Raw genomic sequence first — 24,888 nt, 5'->3', positions numbered from 1 at the left:
TTCCCTATTCTTGCTGGCCACACTCCTCCTGATACAAGCCAGGATGCCATTGGCCTTCTTGTCCACCTGGGCACACTGCTGGCTCATCCTCAGGTGGCTGTCCACCAGCACCCCATGTCCTTCTTTGCCAGGCAGCTTTCCAGCTGCTCCTCCCTAAACCTGTAGCTTTGCCTGGGATGGTTGTGGCCAAAGTTCAGGACTCAGCAATTGGCCTTGTTTAACCTCGTATCAGTGACCTCAGCCTATCTATCCAGTCTGTTCAGGTCCCTCTGCAGAGCCTTCCTACCCTCCAAGAGATCAACACTCCCTCCCAACTTGGTGACATCTGCAAACTTACTGAGGGTGCACTCAATATGCTCAATCAGATCATTGATAAAGATATTAAACAAGACTGGCCCCAAAACTAAGCCCTGGCAGGTGCTGCTTTTGACCACTCACTGACTGGATTTAACACTGTTTACCACAACTCTCTGGGCTCGCCTGTCCAGCCAGTTTTTAACCTAGTTAAGAGAACACCTGTGTAAGCCATGAGCTACCAGCTTCTCTTAGTCAAATAGATAATGAATTTGTAAAAAAAGAAAAAAGTCTGTCCAAGAAAACAAAATTACTTTTTCCTACAAATAGGCAGTGAAATGATTCTTGATTCTTTTTCAGCCTGAGCCACTGTAAAACTAACACCACAGAAAGAAAACATAAAAGAAATGGTATATTCTACATATGCTGTATGAAAATCTACATCCAAATTAAGGCCAGAGGGAAAGGAACCTAGTCTTTTAGAGCACAAAACTTGCTACCTCATAAGTATGTTAAATCCTTTCAAGAACTTAATGACAACCAACCTGGATCAAAATGACTCTCTTGCCTTTAGAGTCTCAGAAAATGCACACTGACATCTCAGGTTGTGCAGGTCAACGACACACTTCCACTGACTTCTGTACCAGTCCACAATTTTGCTTGAAAAATGTTGCTAGATTCATTTCTAGCCCTGTCTCCTTGTGAGTCTCCTTCACATGCACATATTTTTAAAGTTTTTTTATGATGTTCATGTGACAAAATGAGATATAGTCACAGGAAAAGAAGATGTTATGACTTGATAACCTCCAGAGGTTCTTTCTGCTTCAAAAAATATTTTTTCCCCTCTCATTGTAGTCCAGTGGATAATAGCTAGCCTCAGTTTTGTACTTTTTTGTAGATTTTTTTATTAATCTGAAGGATGTCACTCCAATCTGTGTATTTTGGGGTAATCTTTAATGTCCCACTTAAGAACTTTAACAGAAAATTACCTTTGGTTGTCAAGAACAAAATTAACGCAAAATGAAATCTCCAAGTAAAGAATTTGCTACACACACACACACAAATTGACTGAATTTGCACACTGGAGCACCTTCAGAAGTTTGTTGATTTATCTCACTATACTATATTTGAGTGGAAACTGAACACAGAGGTTTTGTTTAAGAGTTCTTCCCATCATATTAAGGATTTTCACAGTCCTTTTTAACTTCATGTGGCGTTGCAAAGTGCTAAATAACACTTGTACACTCTCCTAATGCTTTGTACCAAACAACCTTGAAATTATGTAATTTCTAAAATCTTTTGATTACTTCTTAAGAGAGTATAGAAAAATCTTTGTTTAGGAGATCAACAACGTCCTTTATGATGTTTCTGGATGGATTTTCTGCTATTGTAGCCACAGTTAAGCCTCTCTTGGGCGACTTTGGTACTGATATGCAAGATACACACCAGATATCTGGGAAATCTGTGGATGTTTGAAAGGCAGGGAATGCGAGGTAAGAACTTTCCTTTCTCTGTTCTATTAGCACGCACTTTTTCTATTTATAATAAAGCTTTATTTGCCTTTTTCATTAAAAAAGCTCAATTAAAAGGTTGCACAAACAAAAGTAACATGCTGAACCCTATAAGAGCAAAGCTTAGCCAGTTTGTATGAAATTAAGGAACAACTATTAGATAGCCCCAAACAGATTATGTGCGCAGTATTAAATTTCATCTTCATTGCTGTTAATAGCAAAAGGACTACTAGCAGATTCTCTGTATCAAAAAAACCAACAAATCTCCCTTGGAGTGAAATCGAGGTAGCCATATGGCTACCGCACCAAAATCACAAAACACCTGCCAAGGTACTTTTAAACCAGGTCAGTCTTGAAGCATCTTCTTGGATTTTCCTCTTCCTCCTCACTTGCATAGAAGAGGGTTAAGTCTGTTCTTTGCAAAGATCTTTGGCATGATCTTTGACATGCTACCATATGCCAAAAAAAGAAGGGGAATACATTCACCCCCACTTCAATTTTAACTGGAGCTGCTTTGTTCTGAGTGCCCTGAATAATTAATAACTACTTTGGCAATCAGTCACGCATTCCTTAATGGCACCTCAGGCATCAAGTATCCCATTCACTCGCTCCCCCAAGTAACAATGGACTTTATTACATCAAGTTTTCTCTGCCAAACTTGTAACTGACATAACTTAAACTAAACAAGTCACTACGAAGAATGAAGCCCAAACATGTATTATAATGAGTTTCTAAGGTTTCCCTCAAAATGCATGTGGCTACTATATGGATTAGAGCTGTAACCGGGTGCAAGTGAGTAGAAGCGGGAAAGAAATGAAATATGGATTGATTTTGCAATAAAGTTCTAGGAGGGTTCAGCTGGTATAGTGCTGCCAAAAACATGACTTTTAATAAAAGCATAGCTGAACAGTCCAAATGCAGAACAACCGCTAAGCAGCCCCTTGGTAAATAAAGCAGCTCCCCAGTAAGCACAGACTAAGTGACAGTGAGGAACATGAAAAGAGTGACTAATAATAACAGCAGTGCTGAAAGTAGCACAATAATTTTGAAATAACACAAACTATATTTCTTATTAAGAATAAGCTTTTTCAATACTTCTGCTTTATGATATTCCAGGCAAAATTAACTTGCAACTATATAACAGAGGAAAGTGGAGTTAGACCGGAATTACAGAAAGTTCTAGATATAATCAGAGTACACTATTTGAAATTAAAGAAATTTATATTATTGAACTGTAATTTGGTGGAATCTGAAGAAATGCTTCATGTCAGAATTTCTCGGGGGGCTGCTTGTTTACCATGCATGCACCGATTTTATGCAGTGCCTTACAACCCCATGGTAAACCTGTCTAGGAAATGATGTTGTATCTGTTGACGTTGGAACTGCCGCAAGTCCTTCTGAGTGACAAAATCGTAAAAGTAAGTAATGAGATCAATAGCCATTCTCCCCCCACTTATTCATCATGTGAAAAGTTGGTTTGAAATATATTATACAAAGTAAAAATACATACATACAATAAATTACAGCAGATTCAAACAAAGCCATTTCTCTTGCTCTTTAAAAGACCTGAAAATGGGTCCGGTGTCTCTCTCTGTGTGTGGCCTCCAAATACAGAAACAAGCTTGCACTGTTTTATTTCAGTTTTGCTTCATTTCTCCCCAAACAATCTCTCATTGCCAGTCTACTGGGCATCTCCCCCTCCCCCTTCTTGTAAAAAAAAAAAAAAAAAAAAACAAGAGGAAAAAAGAAATTTAACTGTTTAGGACCAATTTATTGAAGTGAATCGCTAAGTGAGTCAGTTATGTTTTTGCAAAAATTATTTAGAAATTACACTCATTCCTATAGCTGAAGTTTTTTTGCAGGGAGGTGTGAGGGGAACGAGGCCTTTTACTTTCTCTTGAAATGTTGGATGAGATAACATTACAGTTTTAAAGAAAATCGCCTTTTTTGACATCAGTTTTCAATTGATTTAGGTGCAAGAAGCAGGTCTCATCTTGAAACTGAGCAATATAAACTTCATTTACAATCTGCAGTCTGAAATGTTAAATTATATTTTGCATGGATTATTAAAACATAATTTTTGATGAAAAAGATCACAGCCCTTTTAAAAAGAGAAAATAATCCTCACTAGGAAACAGGTGTTATACTACAGATTTTGAGGCTAGTTCTGAATTCCTATGACATGAACGGGATTGCTCTTGTCTGTTGCATAGGTGAGAGATAAGATGCTTGGTTTCTAAAAATGTATCTATAATTCTTATGCTACATGCGCTTTGTTGACTGAGAAAAACAGGGAACTAAAAATACATCCTATTATGTCACCTCTGTTTTCGTCTGTTGGGTAAGTGGTGTAAATATTTTGTAGATTAAATAATTGCTTTGCAATGATTGATAATTTAAATGTTGTAACCAGTGTTCTCTTTCAAATGTCAAGGAATACACTCAGCCCATTTGTACAGCATGGCATAAAGAAAATTATACACATATTCTGGTATTTTCAGGTGCCTTTGTTTAATCCATTCCACAGGAATTGGCTCATACATAAGTCAGATAAATATGTAGCAGGTAAGATGTAATAGTAGAGCCCACAAATACATCTATCAAGGGATTTTCTTTTAAAATTTTCTAAAAGTAAACATATTTACTACATTCTGCCCTTGGGTGTAAGAAAGTTTAAACCTGGAGATATTTCAAGTTGGTTTGGAGACTGACACTTCATTTAATTTCAAAATTCATCATTATCAGGTCATATTATTCTGCTAACAAAAGGGCCTAACAAAAGACTCAAGTATGCAGATCGTACCTTTAATCGCTTTAGGAATACTTTTTAGTTAGGCCTAAATATTTAAAAATACTTACAGGCAAAGAACAGAAAACAACATACACACACACAACTACGCTTCACCGACATCATCATCAGTATGCTAAATATAGTATGTAGTGGATTATGTATTGTTGAAAAGATATGCAGCATTGTTCTTTGGTTCTTCTTGGTAACTAAAGTTTTGCAAATGTGGAGAAGAGGCAAAAATGGCAAAAGCAATAAGCAAGCCAAATGCATTTTGAGTGATGCACATGTCAGTGGGGTTACAACATGAGTTCTTTTGATCAACTTTTTTATTGAGCTTGCAGATATTTTCCACCAACAAAATACCACAGACCACAAGACTTCTTAGGGAGATTCACAAAGTGACTTATGAGGAATTTCACAAAAATACTCCTTATTCTTTGTATATCTATTTTAGAATAAGTCAGTCTCTGTTCTCCTCCACTCTAATGATTCAGATTATCTCGTCCTTAAAAATTTATAAACATTGTTTTGATATCACAGATCTCTCATTTGGTAAAAAAAAAGGTAACAGAAATCTGTTGACAGTGAAAATAGTGACATGTTAAACAATGACTATTGTTTAATACCAGCAATTTACAAGCATTAAGCAACATTCAAGAGAAGTCTAAAGTACAGTTTCCAGGGAAAATTCAGTGCAAAATGAGTATTATGCATTGCCTGCTTTGTCACTATAATAAAACAATCCAGAAGCATAAGAACTGTTTTTGAACTAGGTATAATCATTTGACTGTGTATGTCTAATAGCAGCTGACTAATAGAAACATTAATTTCTTCAACCTTCTTTGTAACTTCCCTATGCTCTTTCAGTGTCATGCAGCTGATTCTTATGCTGATTCTGCTTCTTCTTAGGACTAGAAAGTTTTTTTCCACTGTATGGTATTAGGAACGCAAACATTTTTTTGAAATTTCGACACAAACAAATGAGCCTGTAACTTCCCAGTCCAAAGCCATCCAAGAACCACAAGAACACTCAATTAAAACACAGAAACAAACTGTACAGTTCTAGAAAAGAGATTGCTCATCATTATTACTATTATTAAGAAATAAATAGTAATTAATCCTAAGCTATTAAAAGATTCTTTTGAGCTGCCACTTCAAAGAATTCTTTTTTTCCTGCAATGTTCCAATCTGGAACATGTTACTTACCGGCATAAGAAGTGTGTAATGGATGCAGAATCCAGGTTCAGAAGGAAAATATTCATCAGACACAAATCTTATTCTGATCTGGTTTCCTTTGGAGATTTGTCTGCTTGGCACACTACTGGAACCACACCAGCGCCCTAAAACAGTGCCATCACTAGGCTCTTCAACTTCTACAAAGTCATACCTGAACAGAAAAGAAAATAAAATGTTTATTTACTGATAAATTTTCCATACATTTTATAAATTTCCTGCTTTAATCAACAAACTGAATCTGCAGTTTGCAATTATTTTTTTTTCCTGTTTAATGCTAAAAGTATGCTACGAAAGCCAGCTATTTCAAGCTTAGCTTCCAAGTTGCTACTGGCCTAAATACATAATAAAATCATGCAGTGAGGTTAAAAAAATAAAAGCAGAGTTCACATTTTGAAAATGCCCAGGAGTATGGTTTTGTTTGCTCCTTTTATGGAAAGCAATTACAACATGTGGGATAGGGCAAAATAAAGGCAGAGAAAAAAAAAGACCAAAATTGCCACAGTGTGACACAGTAATTCATACTGCAACATCACCAGCAGTCTACTGCACGTCACCAGTTCAGGGGCTTTTTGGAATGGAAAACTCGCCCTCATGTAATACCAGTGGTCAACAGGCTCCTGAAAGTTAAGGTGGCTTAGGGAAACTTGGAAGGACACTTTGAGTAGGCATATCCCAGCGAGACATTTGTTCAGCAAAAACCTAGAGATGTACCGTGTGTCAGAAAGAACCTGGTATTCTGGTAATATTGACAAGGGAGATATGGGCTGGGAGCTTTGAGAGAAAGAAACATATTAAGTTTGATTTAGTTTCATCGGCTTTTAACACGTGGTGCGCATATCCCTGGGGATCTTTGAACAACTTCAAATGGATCCATGAAAGGTAAAGAAGAAATGCCAGTCACTGTCATCGATAAAGCTTCAGTAAGTCCCACAAAGGTCCTTGCTTCCACTGGAAACATTTAGGCGGTTCACAAGTAATAAAACCATTGAAAGCCGCTGCTCTGGAAGGTACATATGGCTTCAGTGCTTTAACCTGTTTCATTTCAGTTCCCCAGCTGCCCACTGAAAGGACAAACACAGAATCACAGAATTGTTGAGGCTGGACAAGACCTCTGAGATCATCAAGTCCAGTCTATGACCCAACACCACCACATCGGCCAGACCGTGGCACTAAGTGCCACATCCAGCCTCTCCTTAAACACCTCCAGGGACAGTAACTCCACCACTTCCCTGGGCAGGGCATCCCAGTGCCTGATCACTCTCTCCGTGAGGAAGAGCTTCCTGAGATCCAACCTAAACCTCCCCTGACGCAGTTTCAGGCCGTGCCCTCTCGTCCTGTCACTAGTTGCCTGGGAAGCATTTCAGTTGCCCACGAAGCATTTCAGCTGGATTTCCCCCGCTGCAGCCTGACACCCTGAGAGCCCCCATGGTTCCACAGGGCAAGAGAAAGCACGTCGAGTAAAGCCCAGCAAGCATCTGGAAGTTCACCGCTGTAGCGTTCCAAGCCAGCACTTTACTTTTAAACCACACTGTGTATTCTAAGCACAAGCATAACACACCTCTGAGAAAACTTTGGGGTTTCTGATATTTTTATGTTCTATTACATGTGTAGTCATACGCTAAATACGTCTCTTGTAAATCTAAAGTAGTAAATAGCATTGAATCCTTTTCAAGGGTACAAACAGTCATCAGAGGTAGGACAGCAAAATCCTATATTTTTAAAAACAAGCACACACACTCTACCAAATATGCCAAGCCATATTTAATGCTAAAATGACTGCCTCGTCAACATTTGCTGCTAAAGCTTTTTCTGGATATTTTTTTTCAGTAAAGCTAATCTTTATAATGATTCCCAGTTCCCTAGTTAGACAGCAGGCAATAAATTCTTGTGTTGCGTGTTTGTGCAAGATTGACTTGCACATTTATTATCTCCATTTAAAGGACCTGTATTTTTTCCACTTAATTAAAAAAGAATGCAATGAATATGCTCATTAACTGTGTTCAAAATCCATTATTGCCATGTACCACAGTTTTAAATCTTTGTTGAACTTATGATACTAATTACTTTATCACCATCCTCCCCCTCCCCAACCACTAATTCCTTTAACTGATCTACCAGTGTTTTTACTTTATGATTAGGTATACAACTTACTGCAAAGGCAATGTGTACATTAATTGTACTAAGAGTTCAGGGCTCAATACATTTGTCAAATTGATTTTGAGCACTGATGATATTTTTTTAAGATCAGCTCATGAAGTTTCCAAAGATAAATTTTTTATATTTTAAGAATATGAAATAATTATATACTTTGTGATTTGTAAAGAGTGAATAAGTTAATAATTACATTTACTGACTTAGGCATACAATGTCTGGGGGTTTCAGGCACAGTACAGGTGTCAGTGCTTCTACATAACTTGTAGAGTACTTTCTTTTGCACCCTTTGGTCTCCTAGTACCCTGAAGTAAAAGAGAAACTCAAATTCCATGGTTTAAATCCTGGACCCTTAAAATAAATGCTAATTATTTGCATTAGTTGAGAGCTAAAATACAGGGCAATAAGTATCCTGAAAAACCCAAATAAAATTCGCCTTTCTGATACACATGATAAATGCAGATAATTCTCTTTGTTGGAGTGTTTCTCCTATATTCAGTTCTTTTCTTCTTGATCTCTGTACCTATTTACATTTGTCAACAGCCTGCCATTTGTAATCAAAATTATTTCTGATTTTTCTGTGTGGTATGCCACCTTCATTGAGAGGTTTCTCAGTCACTCTTCTCCCATCTAAAACCATCCTGATCATCAGAAATCTACTTGGATCCAAGTGATCGATTTGGAAACACTGTAATAATTATATAGCAGTCACTAGGACTACACTGCGGCATGCACAGTTAACAAAATCACTACTTAAGGGATTACTAAGACCTATATTATAAGCCAATTATAAGCGTAATTTTCTCATGGCGACATGGTATAGTACATACAGCATGGTTTATAATGATTACTCCCTTTCTGCAATGGCTCCCTTAGGACCTATAGAGGATTTCTGTTCTTTTCAACAAAAAACTCTGGTGCTGTAGGCAAAAATGTCTGTTTTCATAAGTAAATATAGGAGATACAAGCATTGGTTTCTTACTGCTGAATACTGATGTAGGTGGAGCTCCCTGCACAATACAGATGTTTCACCATCGGCAGAGGAATCTTTAGAAATTCTGTCTACATCAACAGAAAAAAGTCCCTCACAAGTTTCCTGGACATAATGGCATTTTAGAAAGTAACTTTATTCCTGTCAGTTATGTAGGATGAATGTGCTGCAAGAGCCTGCCAAAAGAATCCTCTATGCAAATAAATTCCTTGCATTGCACATCTGGACTGAAGTCTGAACTTGCTGTGAATAGTTATAAAACAAGTGGTTCAGATGCTTTAGCGTTTAAAAGACTGCACTATGTAATTCTGCAGATTCATGTCACAGGCCTAAAAAGCAGAAGGGACAGCAGCATAGCCAGCCAAAAACTGTCTCCTCAGCAAAAGAAGCTTGTACTTGAACTGCAAGAAAACTAGGATAAATAACCAAGAACTGAGAAGCCTTTTTCCATTTGTGACTGAGTAAAAAATGCTAAAATGCCCATTGAACCAAATGAAGAATCCTTCTCTTTTGTGCAGCGTACAGAGGAGAAAATGCAACCCTCTGGCAACAACTAAGGAAAAGCCCTGGTGCTGCACACATTATTCAAATATTACTAAGGAAAATTCCTTAGAATTACAAATTCCTTAGAATTACAAAGAGGTAGTCCAATCTCCTTTCCTGACACAGAAGATGCTTTTTGCCTTTAGTCATGATGCCCCCAATGTCTTCCATTATACCTGTTGCAGAACATATTCCCCATGGCCTGAGTGCCTCAGACCGTGGATTGAATTAACAAAGAGAACAAAGACAATTTACGGGAAAAGAGCAAGGAAACAACATAAGCATTTCTAAACTTCAATGCCTTTCCAACCAGGAAATGTATTTTCCAAGGGAATAGGTTTTCCTCTCCCTTCTATATTTTTTTCTGTGGTTTACATATTCTGATAGGCTGTTTATCTTGGCTTGCATTTTGGTGACCTTTTTGTGGCTTCCCTCTGCCTTTGGAATTCCACAAATATATCAATGAATATAAGAAGCAGAAATCCATGAGTAAAACACTTTGTCATATCAGTGACATTGGGCCCTTCCATCTGTATACAGATGCATGCTAGCCAATAATCTAGCTAACCCTAGCTTGAGAAAGGTGAAATATATTTTTCCTTTCCCCTTTGATAAGAACCCGTTTCAATTCAATGCATTTTTTTAAAATGAAGAAACAGGAAATTGGTATCAATCTCTGTGATTTTTTTACAGTGTCCGGTGGGACACTGTAATATGTCGGATTCTAATAGTTTTAAACCACACAGAATTACAAAATTTTCCTGGTGCGAATATAGCACACTGAAATACCTACTCCTGCACACCAAAAGCATTCAAGGTTTCCCTGGCTGTTCACCAGACAAACTGTTATTGAGTACAACTTAGATGGTTTATATCTGGACAGCTTCAGTTTTGGAAACACTGGAAGTAACTAAAACCTATCATCATGAAAACATCATTTTGATCTTTCTCTACGCAAAATTTTAACATTATCATTGTAAAAGAAAATGTATTCTCCCTGTTCTACCTCCATTTAAAATAATTTTCTTTTTTTGTTACTGAAATATTAAAATTTTCTATGGATCAAAAATTTTTGTTTCCGTTATTTGACTTAACTGTGTATCAGTATAGCCCAAACTGGTACCTTATGCAGCCTTCTCCTCTTAATCACTTTTAAGTCACATCTGTAAGCAATCATATTGCTCTCTGTAAAATTAACAATCTATTTACATACAGACGAAAATATATTTACACATAGAGCAAAATAAGGCCAAATGTTTGGCTTCAAGACATTTTTTTTCAAAGCTTGTCAGCCTCACTTGCAATAGATTCTGGAGGCCCCTTCCAAATCAACCCGCTCTCCAGTAATGCTCTGATGGGAAGATTCATATTTATCCGAGTGGAAAAGGGAACACTGGAGCATGACAGGGGCACTCAGAGCTGCAGTATCTAATGGCAGAGCCAATCTATTTAACCAGCCTTGTTACTCCCCACAGGTCAACAAGCCGTACAGTCTCGAGCAAAAACGTCCGATGGGGCAAGGGGAATGCAAAGCTGATGACCAAGGGCAGAGGCAAAATGGGAGGACCTGAAGCAGGAGGAAGGCAGAAGAGGAGAGAGTGGTGTGCTGGATTAGAGAAATAAGTGTACTTCAGGCAAACTGGAAATCTACAGATGTAGCCATATAGTTGTAAAAAAAGAGTGTACTGCATCATTCAGTCAACAGGTGGAGAACTTTCTTCTTTGCAGTACTGCAACTCTTACTAAGACTGAATTAAGTTTTCGTCAACAACCAATGCACAGAGACAAAAGACACATTATGCAAGATGAAAATCAAAATGACAGAAAAATTAAATAATTGGTAATAATGAAACTCCAGGCACACTATTTTTCAGTTTATGTAAGAGGAAATCTTACTTTTGGTGTTATTTTTTCCTTCCAACATGGCCAGATCAGGTAGTACAACCACCTAACAGCCAAGATTGCAAACAGCTGTTTAATTAATTCCTTTGCCTTTCAAATACACTAATTTACGTCATACTGTTTTGCATTTGTTGCCAGACAGCAGAATCTATATGAAACTCAGACTGGGAAAGACCGGCTCATTCAACCCAGCCCTCCATTCAGCGCAGCAGATGTAAGGTTCCTGAAATCACAAGCCACCAGCAGTGCACATCAGTAAAAGTTACCTATTAATAACTCTGCTTGCCAACCAGGCAGCAGAAAAAAAAAAAAATCTCAAACGATACAGCAAAACAGAAGGGAGAGGGCACCTTGACTGAAATGGTGACCTCATGGCAGCACGAGCAAATACTCTATGCAGGTTGAAAGTTCATTAAGAATGATTCCTCTTAATGTTATCAAAAATATTTGAGTGGGGCTACTCTGAGTGGCAGTAAGGTCAGGACATTGGAATAAAATTGTGTTTTGAAAACTACTATTTAAAATAGTCCTTGTGGATTTTGTCTTTCCACAGAAATTTCTGAAAACAAGTTACCCAGAGTCATTTGACTCCAGTTCCTGAGGCTCACAGCATGGGTAATTCACCCCTAGAGTTCAACCTCTTTAGGAGGACTTGGCAATGCCTTCTCCTATAAGAGGAAACTCCTTTGGATATCATTACAGATTGCCCAACAATTGAGAAAAGAGTTATATTCTCTGTTTTCTGTCATGCCTGATGTTTTAATAGAAAAACAGATGATTGAACAGCAATCATAGAATCATAGAATGGCCTAAGCTGGAAGGAACCTTAAGAGATCATTTTAATCCAGCCTCCCTGCCGCCAGGGACGCCACCTCTCAAAACACATGGGGACCGAACGAGAACCGAACCCGCAACCTTAGCGTTGTTAGCAATGATTTGATATGAAATAAATTTCCATAGTAGTACCTGTATCTGCTCGTCCTATACACATCGTGTTTTAATAGTTGCTGGAAAGAAACAGCACACTCAGATATAATCCAAATAAATAACTGACGAGGTCAGTTTTTTGTGCTTAGAAAATGATGTTTATTTATACACAAACATCACTTCCAGCAACAGAAATCACTTCCAGCCAATTCAACAAGTGAGCGTAAGAACCCCAAGTATCCCTCCATGTCTACATTTTCCATGAAATAAAGATATTCAAGGTACAAACGCAGAACATTGCTAACTGCCATTCACCAAATAAGGACTGTAATTTCTGCGCCAACCTACTCTGAATACATCTATTTTAGAATATGCAGTACTGTACATTAGGAACTGCCTTATGGAAACACAGATTCATTCACAAATGTTATATGGTTGCCATGGTTCTCTGTATTTAATCTTTCCTCATACTGATTAGTAACAGCCTGAGGCTTCTAACACAACCGCACGCTCCCTCCGTATTTCTATCTTATTATTTAGAATACATAACAAACCCAAACCCACCAAAAAACCCTTAATCCTTACATTTCAAATTTCTTCCCCTTTGTTACCTGTATACCACTTTGATCATAAATACACATCTACAACACTGCAAGTGAAGGGGAGAAACAAGACAGAGTTCAAATGCCCACAAACCCCCCAAACCTATTTTTCAAACATTCAAACACTTCTCATTAACAATGCACTGGATGTTCAATTTGGAGAAGTTAACTGTTGCATTACCACTCTCCAGTCTGCCAGAAAACGTATTTCTGCTTTCTGTGGATCTGATGAAATGTTGAGGCATCACACAAAGTCAAGACACAGCCATTTTGCATAGTAGTTTTTCCAAAAATAAGAAATGCATCTCTTCACCCTCCTTCCCAAAACTCGTCTTCATGTCAAAAGTTTACTTCAGTGCTAGTTGATAAGCTGAGTATTGCTGAAAACGTATTCTTTAGTTGATGACTAGGCACAAAAACAACTCTTAGAAATAAATCATCATGACTGGTATCTAGGCACGCTGGTAAGCACTTAAGTGTCTCTATCTTAGGAAGGTGAGTATCCTGTAGTCTCTGAATATAACTTCTTCCTTGTGGGGAGGAATGGGCGGTAACTTTTCTGCAAGAATGAGAAATGGTAAGCTAGATACCTTGTTAAAAGTAATGCAGGACCTAAACCAAAATAATTCCATATTCAGACAGCAATCCTTTAGTTATTTAAGTATACGTTAAACTACTGATACAGATAAAGCACGTAAATAAGTATTTTCAGGAATACCACAACCACAGAATTCATTCCTAGATGGCCTGTGCTACAAACTAATTTATACCGGTATAATTTCTATTATACACTATTTCAAACACTTGAATAAGAACCTTACAGTAAGAGACACCATAACTCTGCATATCAAAAGTGGAATGAAGAAGGAAAGAAGATCATTTCCCAAACTCCTCCTTTTAAAAGACCAATTGTCATATTTCTTAGAAGCTACCCATACCTATTTTCTTTCTATCACAGAATGGCAGATATTCCCAATGTCAGTCAGGATAAGAAATGTAGTTAGCTCTCTTCAAACCAGGATTAAGTTTGGTCTAAAAATAGCATGTTCTGAGACGAACAGCGATACAAAACAATGCATGGAATTTCATACCAACATTACTATTACAATATATCAAACATGAATTTGGGAAAATCGGAGAGCTTGGGAAAAAACATGCTAACACAAGTGAATCAGCTTGCAAATGATGGCCCAGGCCATTTACTTACCTTGGCTTTCATCTTAAAATTAACAGGAAGAAGTTTCACAGGGAGAAAGTCTCCATGAGTTTCCATTGGTTGGGGTTACTATGCTACACTTACCTTTCTCCTATTTGACTACAGATTCTCCTGTAGCCTTATAAAATACAATGAGTAAAAAAGATTTTCCAGAAAACGAAGTCATCACTTGGAAAGGTTATTTTTCAAGGACTAGAAAACCTATATGAAATGTTTTCCTGTAGCGTTTCACCTCCAATCTGTCTGGTTTTCGCTAGTGACTGCATGTGTGGACCACAGATTTCTCCTGTATCCTGCACAAGTTACAAATTGAAATACTAATGCGTGTAACTAAAATGGTAGTAAGACAGAGCATTCTTATTGTGCTGCACCCTAGCACCTCTATCCTCCATCGTCATCTCCCCCTAAAAGGAATACTCACGCAATTTTTTTTTATTATTATGTACTTAATGGTATACTACCACATGGAAATGGCCATCAGAATTCAAGGTCCTGCTGCACTGGACATCCTACTCTCCAAAGCACATTTTCCTTCGTAAAGAGGCCCATTGCTCCCAGACAGTGTGCCAGCTCAGTAAGTATCCTACATCGCACAGTACTACACTCTCTGGAGAACAAAAAGCCTTACCAACTTCTTCCCAGGACTTCTCAGTAAAGTCTGGTATATTTTATCCTGGGAATTACAGCAAGCGTAATAAATCATGTGCTCCTACCATACAGATCAATATTTTGCACAAAATCAAAAACAGGAGTGGAGCTCAGAGTTCACATCAACACACAAGGTTGTAAAGCATTCTTTCTAATTCGCTATAAAATTTCTACCTCCACCCACACTGTTTGCAGTGGTCACTGGTAGCTGTTTGAGCTTCTGTGAATCCATAATCGTGCTTTTACCATTGTTTTTCAAGCAGCATTATATCCCGGAATGCAGTGACAGCTCCAGTAAATGATGTGAAAACTATTGGGTAGACAATTTCCTAACAATATTCACAGCATGTTTTGGAAAATAAAAATAAAACAAATCCTTAAGGTGCGTTTTCAGCATGTGAAGATTCATCCAGGGCAGTGCAAGCAGCACCCCTTCCCCTCAAGCAGCCTCTGATAATACAGCAGCATTACACACCTCGTCAAGTTTCCCCTCTTCTTTTTCCCTCCCTCCTGCCTACCTCAATGGAGAATGTGGCTCAAACTATGTTTATTTAAATGAAAATATCTTTATTTCTTTAGTTCAGTGATACAATAACATATGATCTTTTGGCTGCTACACTAGCATACGGGATTTCCCAGTTCAGGACAGAACATTTGTCATGAAGTTCAGTATCCTGCATCAGGATGGTTGCTAGAAAGGGAAAATTGCTTATAATGTAACAAAGCAGTATCACGACACCACATGAATTTAAAAAAAAATGTGCTCCCAACCCTAGTAGGAGATTTTTCTTCACCTTAAGAGTGTAAGGAGTTTCCTCTCATTTCAGTTTACCCAGTTAGAAGTTACTGTCCATAAAGACATGCAAAACTATTTTTAATACAGCCACAGCATAGGAATCAAAGGCTAGTTTGAAGTAGTACTTAATAACTGCTTCTAGTTTTCTGCTCTCACTCTTCTCATGTTACTGTCACAAAAGCAGAAGATACATTTATTTTACCTTATAAACCTCCTAGGACTCTTCCACATGATCACCTAACCTTTTTTAATTAAAACTAATCTTCCTGTTTGCAGTTTCTCATGCACATGCATCATGTCAGATATACTGATGAACAGTGAGAACAGACTAAGGGAAACTGCTAAGGCAGTCAAATTACGATTTCGTGGGAGCAATGTACTTTGTTAAAATGTTGATGATAAACATAAAGAAGGAACTACAGCATCTAGTGAGAGGGAGAGAGGAAAGGAAGAGGACAAGGGCAGGAAGAGAATAAAGAAAAGCTGTGTAACAGGTGAAGAAAGACAACTGCCGCTCTAGGAATAGGACAGTTAGCTGGTATGTCTGCTATGCCTGCTGACTAAATAGGAGAAAGCTGCATATAAACCTGATGGTGAGCCTATGGGCTTAACTATACTTAGACTATGTGACCAGAAAACATCAGGGAGTGCATGCATGCCATGTATAAAATGGAATATTTAGACACTACACAGGGTAACTTTAGACTATGTTGCTGGGCCTGCCTTTGCAGCTTGTATTTCTCTTGACATCAGGACTTAAGAGCCACACCAGAAACTGCAGGTGGCTACAGGTTCTGTCTGCATCCTTGAGCTCAGGTGGTGATGGCTCATGGCACAGTTTTGTGCCTCCTTATAGGAGATATTTACTTCTATCATTTGATAGGTGCTGGGGTGTGAGTGTCAATAACAGCTCTTCCCAGAGTACCCTAGATAGAAGCAAGACCTAGCAAAGGTCAAAGAAAGTAACTTCAGCCTACACCATTAGAAACACAGCCAACTACAGTAACATGAAACAAATTTAGAAGCAATAAATTAGGATTAGGACTGTTTAGAAAAATCTTTTGATAATGTGGACACAGTTTACTTTATTCAAACAGCTTGCTTGAGATTGAGAGGACCAGGAAGGAATTTTAAGGAGTCTAAAATGTTTTTTAAAGTCAATGAATGTAGTCTCTGGTGTGAAAAAAGAGTAAGTTATTATATCAACTGCACACTCATCAGCATTCATTCTCCTAACACTCATCTGGGCTTTGAAAATAGATTTTTAAATTACTTGTGAAATAAGACCCATTACATTGTCCTCTAGCAACAGTGGATACTAAAAAAGCATGCTGGATTTACTGTCCAGGAGGGAAAAGTGGGTGGGCAAGAATGCAGTGATAGCCCTTACGTTTGTGCAGCCCATCCTTCTGATCACATCATGTAGGCTCTGCTGTCCTCCTGTGCTGCTCAGAAGCATCTCTTTCTCTTCCCTTTCTTGTGTTGCACTTTGACTTAAGAGCACAATCCTGCAGCTATAAACCCTTCCTGAAGAATGGAGTTCACTCGTTTTGAGGCTTACAAAGTGTGTGTTACACAGTTATAATCATACTGTGTTTTGGTTTTCTAACGTCTTATCTTCTTTTACCGCCTGTGATAGCTGCTTTGTCACATTTACAAAGCTGTTATCATGAGAGTGGTATTAAGGAACTTTTAATAAGCACTAGAGAACCCAAAGGAATATGTATACTTTTGGATACAGTCCACACCTCTGCCACAGCGTGAACTATGGACAGTAGCTAAAACAGCAAAAAGGGACCAGTTGAAAGATGGGTTGGTGTTGGAATAATTTAGTAAATCACACACATTGTTTTACTAAAATCCAAAAGAAAAGAGTGTTCTTAAAAAATAAAGCAATTAAAAAAAAAGAAAGAAAATACTCGGAATGACAGTTTTGTTCAATGAAATCAGAATAGAAAATAGAACAGATGCAAACACTTTTCTTAATGCAAAAAAACACTCATTTTTTCTTCAAAACGTAAGAAAGCAGGATGCATGAGTCTATTGGATTCCTTTGCATTCATCAAATTGGAATAATATTGTTAGAACTGAACTCACATGAAAGACATAACCTTCCTAGTATTAATCTATTTTCTTTATATGTAAAAGAACCATTTTCAGATAACCAGAGGATTCTGATCCTAAATTAATCTAACTTCTTAAAAACTTTGATCCCCATTCCCTACTATTATCTTCTATTTAAACCTATTCAGCATTTAAACCCCACTTGAACTGGCTATCACTACTCAGTTCTCTCACAAACGGCTTGAGCAACTAAAAATCAAAACAAAAAAAAAATAACCCCTCAAACATTAGAAGAAATTACTCCATCATCTCTCTTAACACAAGTTTTATGGCTTTTCCTACACATTGCTCCTAAAATGCCACCTTACTGCCATCAGTAAAACATCAATACTGCTACCAAGGACTTCAGCTTAAATGATCTATTACATAATAATTCTTTCCTATCAGTATTTCAATTAACATAAGGCACTAGAAAGGCAGAACTCATCCCAGCCATTTAAATTACATGACCTTTCATGCTTTCAGTAAAAATGATTAACAAATAATTTATGTATTGGGGAAAAAACATAAAAAAGAAATTGTGCATTAAAGAATGAGAATTCATATGCTTTTCTAATTCTATATAATAACGGAATCAGTCCTATCCAAATGGATCTACGATTCTATGATCTGACTCACAGAACAGAGCTATAATAAATTCTAACTTTAGTATGATTTCACTTTTGCTGAAGAAGTTATAGCCAATGGTGAAAGAGATATTTAAATATCACTGATAGGTGAAGTCACCTAAACAGAGCCCAGCTCATCTATATGTAGAGCAGCTCATATGAAATAGGTGGCTAAAATTGAACAGACTCAAATTCTAAAGCATCAGCTGTAAGAAAAGAGCTTTAAGGACTGGTTTTCACTATAACATTCACGTCTGTTCTCAGAGTCTGTGGGTTTTGGTGCTGACTTTTTTTTTCTTTCCCCCAATCTGAAGCCTTAGAAATTTTGGGGAACTCATCACTTTTCGCTGAATTTTCAAACAGAGGTGGCAACACCCGTCATCTTCAGATTGGGGTTGGTGAGAAGAAGCACAAATCCCAGCAGGCAGGTACTCAGTGAGATGAGTTGCTATGGACATTGTCTGCACCAGATTCTCTTTAAATACGGAGTTCATTTGTCCAGTTATTCAAAGCCACCTTGAACTTTGTACTTACCCAAGAGATAACTTCTCCCCTTGTAATCTCAGTCGACAGGAAGTATTTAAGACTGTCTGACAGTAAGGACAGCCCATCAGTTGCCCAGAAAACAATTTTCTTGGGAACTAGATCTCAGAAGGAATTCACTGCCCTTAAAAGCTCCAGAATTAATACTTATTTTATGTGAAGAGTTGTATTTTTTGTCCTGCATCTATGCTTGATATTGGTATGTTCTTCACACACTTCTCAATATTGCCTCTATAATGCACTCAAGGCAAAACAAAAAAATAAAAATAATTTTTTTCCCTCAGGGGATGTGGTGACAATTCATTTTTCCATAAGAACAAGATGCTGACATTATTCCTTCATGCGTATGCTCTGTTGATGCTGTAAAGTGCTTCCGTGGCAAGAGGCCAAACAAAATACCTGTCCTCTTTTTTACTGGAGCACATAGGAGTTGCAGCTACACATCTATGTTTTACTCTACAGGTTAAATGTACAGATTCGTAGTAATTCCATAAAAGGAAACTCCACGAAGTTCAAGTTACTAATTGTGTCTTATATTACACAGAAAGGTCTCTTCATAAAATTACATAACAAAATGTTAATCCTTTTTGCCGTGTTTACTATAACTTATCACTGCATATTATGCAGTTGACACAATTTATATAAAAACGACAGCTAAGCAAATATTTTCCTTCTTCATAGACAATGACTAAAGACAGTGTCTGTACATTTCCTCTCAATACACCTGTGTCAGTCTTGTCCGACGGAGCCAAATCTTCTAAATTTTTTACCCTTGCCAACAATTTACTAATGATACACTCATTAGGAACACATATGACTGTTGAAGGTGATTGGATTACGGTTTCTACTACAGAATCCTGATATTCCCCGAATGCAAGGGAACAGCCTGGACATAGTTCAGTCACAGCAGATCTGAAATGAAGGCAAGTAGCTTACAGAAATGCTCGGGAAAAAGGAAGTAGGCTCTGTATCACAAAGCATCAGCCTAAGAACCCTCAGAGGAAGAACATTCCCAGCATGAAGAATTAAGTGTTTAACTTGATGTGAAAAGGAAAAGTCACAGTATTAGTCACATAGATTTTGCTCCGTGTTAGCACTGACAGCTGCCATCAGCTTAACTAATTTCCTTCCGGCAAAAGTTCTACATATTGCATATATTAACTAGATAAGCTTTGGGAATTCTTTCAAAACATTATAGGCAAATGCTTCACTTATACAACTACATGAACAGACTCAAATACACAGCTGCTAAAAGCCCGCACCTGCCAAAAAAAACAAATAACCCCCCCCCCAAAACAGAGTATAGTTCATATTTTAAATTATTAGAAGACTGAAGGAAGTTGGAAACGAATATAGATATCCTAATATGAAGATGATGGTCAAATGGCATCTATTATTCAACTGTGAGTTGGTTCCACATTCTTTTACTCATGTATTTTATCCTTATCACCTTATCTCCAGTAATTGCACTTTGGATTTGTGACACATTTCTGTGTTTTATTATATACAATAAAAATCAAACAGCCTGTAATCATTCAAGGATTCAAAAGAACAGCTGCAACCACCACTAAGATGAGCAACTAGAGTCGTTCTGCACACAGGGAGAGAGCAGGTTTGACACACGCCATTTAACATAAGAAGGATACTTTTTTTTTTCTTCCTATTGCAGCCTTGCATTCTAATGCTCCAATGTACAACTTACAACATCAGAATGTCTTTTAAAGGCAGCTGTAGCATCCATGCTCTTCCTGTAAAAATGTTAAAATGTGTGGCTTCCTCTTGCAGAGGAGACGGTCACAAAGCTGTTAGTGTTCTCAGAGACTGAAAGTAACAAATGTAGAAAAATCAGTCCCTCCTGGTCAAGAAGAGTTACGGCACCTCCCTGAATACAGGAGCTGCTCAGTGATTTTTTGCTTGTAACCTTTTTCTTTCGCAAGCCACAACTGAAATCACACAAGGTGTAGATTACCGAAATTACTGCAATATTGCAAAGATTCATGTATCCGTCTCAATCAAATATCCTAAATCTCCTCTGAGATACATGCAAGGATCTATTTTCCAAACAAATTTGAACTTGTGTTCACTTTGGAGAGGACTAGTAGGTTTCTTAACATTTTGCTCATATAAAGGATGCAGTGCAGATGAAGCAGAACTATCATTAAAAAATAAAAAAATCATTAACCGCATTTTAAGCAATGCAGAGATGAACTGCATAAATTTCAGGCACATCGCAATCACAAAACCAGGATAAAAATCACTTGGAGAAATAGAGGCAAAAAATCAGAAGTTTTAGAACAAACTCTATAAGCTTTGTTTCCAAAACACACACAACACAGCAAGACTAGTGACAATTAGCACAATAACTACGACTATGCACATTAATGTTGTTCCAGGCAAGGCGGTGTCAGAATGACTGGTCATAAACATAGAATTTGCTGTAATACAAACGCTCTACCTTAGTAAATACTGTAAGTTGAATTGCAAGTAAAAATGGAGGGGAAAAAAGCCGCCACGTAGCATATTCACTCAGTTTTCCATTAGTCCTCATGTAAAAAACCCAAACAATCATAAACAAACAAAAACAACCCATGTCATTGCAGTTAGTATGGATTAAGCTGAAGAAATACATGAAGTAGAAAGTAAAATGGGTCTGTTTCTGAAAATACAATCCTTTAAGAATTATACAACCTATGTCTCATTTTGCTTTTTCTTAGTACACAACCAGTAAATTCTCTTGTGTCTCACTCCGATTCAGATTTGGGCAAGTATTTGAAGTGAAGGCTACATTGGTACCTTCAATGTATCTGTAAAATGTGATATTAATTTTAGATTAAAAGACATTACAGAATAGCTTGAAAGGTTAGAACTAACTGGACAAATCCAAGTGTGGAGGGTCAAGTCAGCCAGACACAAGCAAAAACTTGCCAGTTTCAGGAAACAAATAGGACATTTCTTAGTCACCACTACTGCTGTCTTCCTGTTACAGAAACAAGTTAAGCAAAAATGTGGATGGATATGTTTTTAGTTTAACTTTTTTCCCCAATGTGACAGTAATTTTGAATTACTAAGCTGCTAATTGTCTTTAACGTACTGCAGCACATGCTGACGCTACAGGGCATTACAGCCCACAGCAACGATGGAGGAAGCTCTGTCATTGCACAGAACGTGCAGCTTGAGAAACAGGCAGAGGATCTGAAAACTGTGACAACGACCGCTGCAGGTAACTCGTGAGGTCCTCTCATACCCTACAGAAGGGAGAGAAAGATATCCTGGTACAAACTGTACGCTGTTGCACAGAAAGTCTAACATTAGCGGGCTGCAGTTTTTACTTCGTTTCAGTCATAGAACTACAGGACCAGGTCACTCTAAGTTAGAGTTACAATACATTACAGCTCTTGTCATATTTTATTCTGTCTTGTCATATAAACATGCTTTTGGAGAAACTGTCAAGTACTCAACAGCAACAATACTTATTTGTGTGTTTTAAGATAGAAGAAATACAGTGGAGTAATAAATAGCATGGGATGTAGTCAATAAAAACCCTTTAGCTTTTCAATAGAAGGTACTGGAAGAAAATAAATAATTTAATTATGAACTATAAGACACAAGAAATGCAAGACATAACTTATAAAGCGATATTACTCTGATAACTGGTAACTTACTTGGCCTGTGTAGAATTTATTTACATAGCTAAACTTTTTCTGATTAGTTATTTCCTCAACTGGTCAATTATTTACACTCCTTGCACATCAAAAAGGTACAGTTTCTCATCCTTTACTGAGCTTGTTACTGAATTTAAATTTCATAGGAACCCTAAGCATGTTTTTTTTGGTTTTGTTTAAAAACAACAATATAACTCACTTTTACAGAAGGTCATATTTTCCAAGCCAGAAAGCCCAGTATGTCCTCAGAAGTGCATGTATCAGAAATTGCATTCATACAATTTCCTGTTTCCCCCGCACAAATAAAAGCATGATAGATTACAATCGACTGAAGACAGAGTGACTTATTACTGTTGCTTGATTTGACCAGTACTTTTTTATTCGGCACATTGTTTACTTAAAATAAATGTACTCCCACTAAAATACTATTCTAGTTTTAATATTAAAAATATTTTAACTTATCTTACTTTTTTCTTTGCAAGTGGACGAATGAGTCACCCTACCTGGATTTTCTTTCACCTGCCACTTCACTCTGCCATATGCAAAGAAAAGAAAAAGCAAGCTAAGTTTTCATTTAAAGAAAAGAATTGTTGTGCAAAGGGAGTGCACTCATCTGAGCAAGTATATGTTTATTGTACTTAGTATTTTAATTATATTTGACATGGCCTTGACAATTACTCCCTTCAGAATTATAAAAGATATCTGCCAATCTGTTAGGAACTTCAGCTCCCACATTAAGGATAAGTGCAAAAATAACCTCTAAGAAATTCAAATTTGTTATCAGAAGTTGATACAAGATATAAAACCAACTTAATATGAGTTAATTAAAAAAAAACCTCAAGAATCAAATCAAATGTGCATACAACATACTCAGAAATAAAACCACCAAAAAGAAAAATGAAACAAACTAAAAAACTACTTTGAAAAAAAAAATCATGTGAAGTACCTCTCCAGAAACACGTCAAAAGAGAATATGCTATTCAAATGACACATTTTATCTGTTACTTAATTTAATGAAAAGAGTTCAGGCAACGTACCACTATTCACACATCGTGGTAGGGTTTTTTATGATGTGCTGCTGTGATGCCAGACAGATACAGGATACAAGAGTTTTGGATCTCTCCCCTCTCACCTCGACACCGGAAGCACATCTATCTATTTATCCATCTGTCCACCCATCCATCTATCCTTCTATCTAATGTCAGTCCCTCCTGCCTCATAAAACAACCAAACCATGATCCATCAGATGGCTTGGTTCAGAACTCCATCCATCCGGACGCCCGTTACGTCATGGTGGTTTCTCTCCCAAGCTACAAAGCCTTCAGCTGCGAATCACAGGAAGGAAATACAGATTCCACAGGTCGTAGAGAAATCTGTGCCAGTGACTGAGTAGGCAGAATACTTATTGAAATTGGGGAATAAAACAATAGCATTGAAGAATGTCAAATAATGCAATACTGTAGAGTGTAGAAAATTAAGAACGTGACCATTCAAAGCTATTAAAATACTGTGCAGTAGGGCGTTGGGATCCTTTTGCACAGGGATGTTGCTCTTTCTGTCATCTCCTGAATTCCACTTTAGGTAACTTGATTACCCAAATTTTCTCTGCAAATATTAGACATTCGTTTCTCTAACATTCATCAAGAATTTTCCCAGATGTAAAAACTTTTATTTGAGAAATTAAATCACTCACATTTCTGTATTGTAATATATCTGGAGTCCAGATATTAAATGCAGAAGGAAAAACAGGGGGACCCCAAAGCTTTCAAGCATTAAAGTCTTCACTAGGAATGCAAAAGAAAATAATAAACTAATACTTTAAAATATGCATTTTATAAATTCACTGACATGCAGGTGTCACAGTTTTGCAAAACTTGAGCAACACTTCTGTTCCACCCCCCCACATATAAGTTGAAGCAGAAGTAACTTACTTGCAAATGTCATCTTCTGGGTCCTCAAGTCCAAATCTTTCATCAAAAGTAAGCTGTATCCATACATTTTCATCTACTGCTACTAATCTCCACACTAGTACAGTATTGCGTGGGTATGCGTGTGGAAACTTGGGGCTGTGAATAGTTCCATTAGTAGTCACAGTAATTATCTTCTCATGCTGAGGATCCTGCACGCCTATAGTAAAGACAGAAAACATTTGCATCAATACTTCTTCCTTCTCCTCTTGCTAAAGTGTTTGCATATTATGCATAGATAAAGACATTTTTGATTTCTTTGCTTTTCTTCATCTTGCAAGGAATTGCTGCTTGGAAAATCTATGTAGTAACAACAATCCAAAGTGACAAGTATTCCTTTGCTGGCAAAAAGTTATTCAAACCCAAGCTTCAACTG

At 37.4% G+C, this 24,888-nt stretch overlaps 1 protein-coding gene across 1 annotated transcript in view; it reads right to left on the bottom strand.

Annotated features, from left to right (window-relative positions):
* PDGFC (platelet derived growth factor C) overlaps nt 1-24,672 on the bottom strand; it is a gene marked incomplete at both ends in the record, with an annotated part of 49,818 nt that extends 25,146 nt beyond the window's left edge. The window contains 2 exons of the mRNA XM_009876776.1: nt 5,803-5,983; nt 24,477-24,672. Coding sequence (XP_009875078.1) covers nt 5,803-5,983; nt 24,477-24,672 — 377 coding nt within the window. The remainder of the gene's footprint in view (nt 1-5,802; nt 5,984-24,476) is intronic.
* Nucleotides 24,673-24,888: the final 216 nt, after the last annotated feature.

Source organism: Apaloderma vittatum, unplaced genomic scaffold (assembly GCF_000703405.1).
Source record: "Apaloderma vittatum isolate BGI_N311 unplaced genomic scaffold, ASM70340v1 scaffold12719, whole genome shotgun sequence".
Classification (NCBI taxonomy): domain Eukaryota; kingdom Metazoa; phylum Chordata; class Aves; order Trogoniformes; family Trogonidae; genus Apaloderma; species Apaloderma vittatum.
Note: the sequence above shows the minus strand (reverse complement) of the source record. Positions and strands in the feature narration are given on the sequence as shown.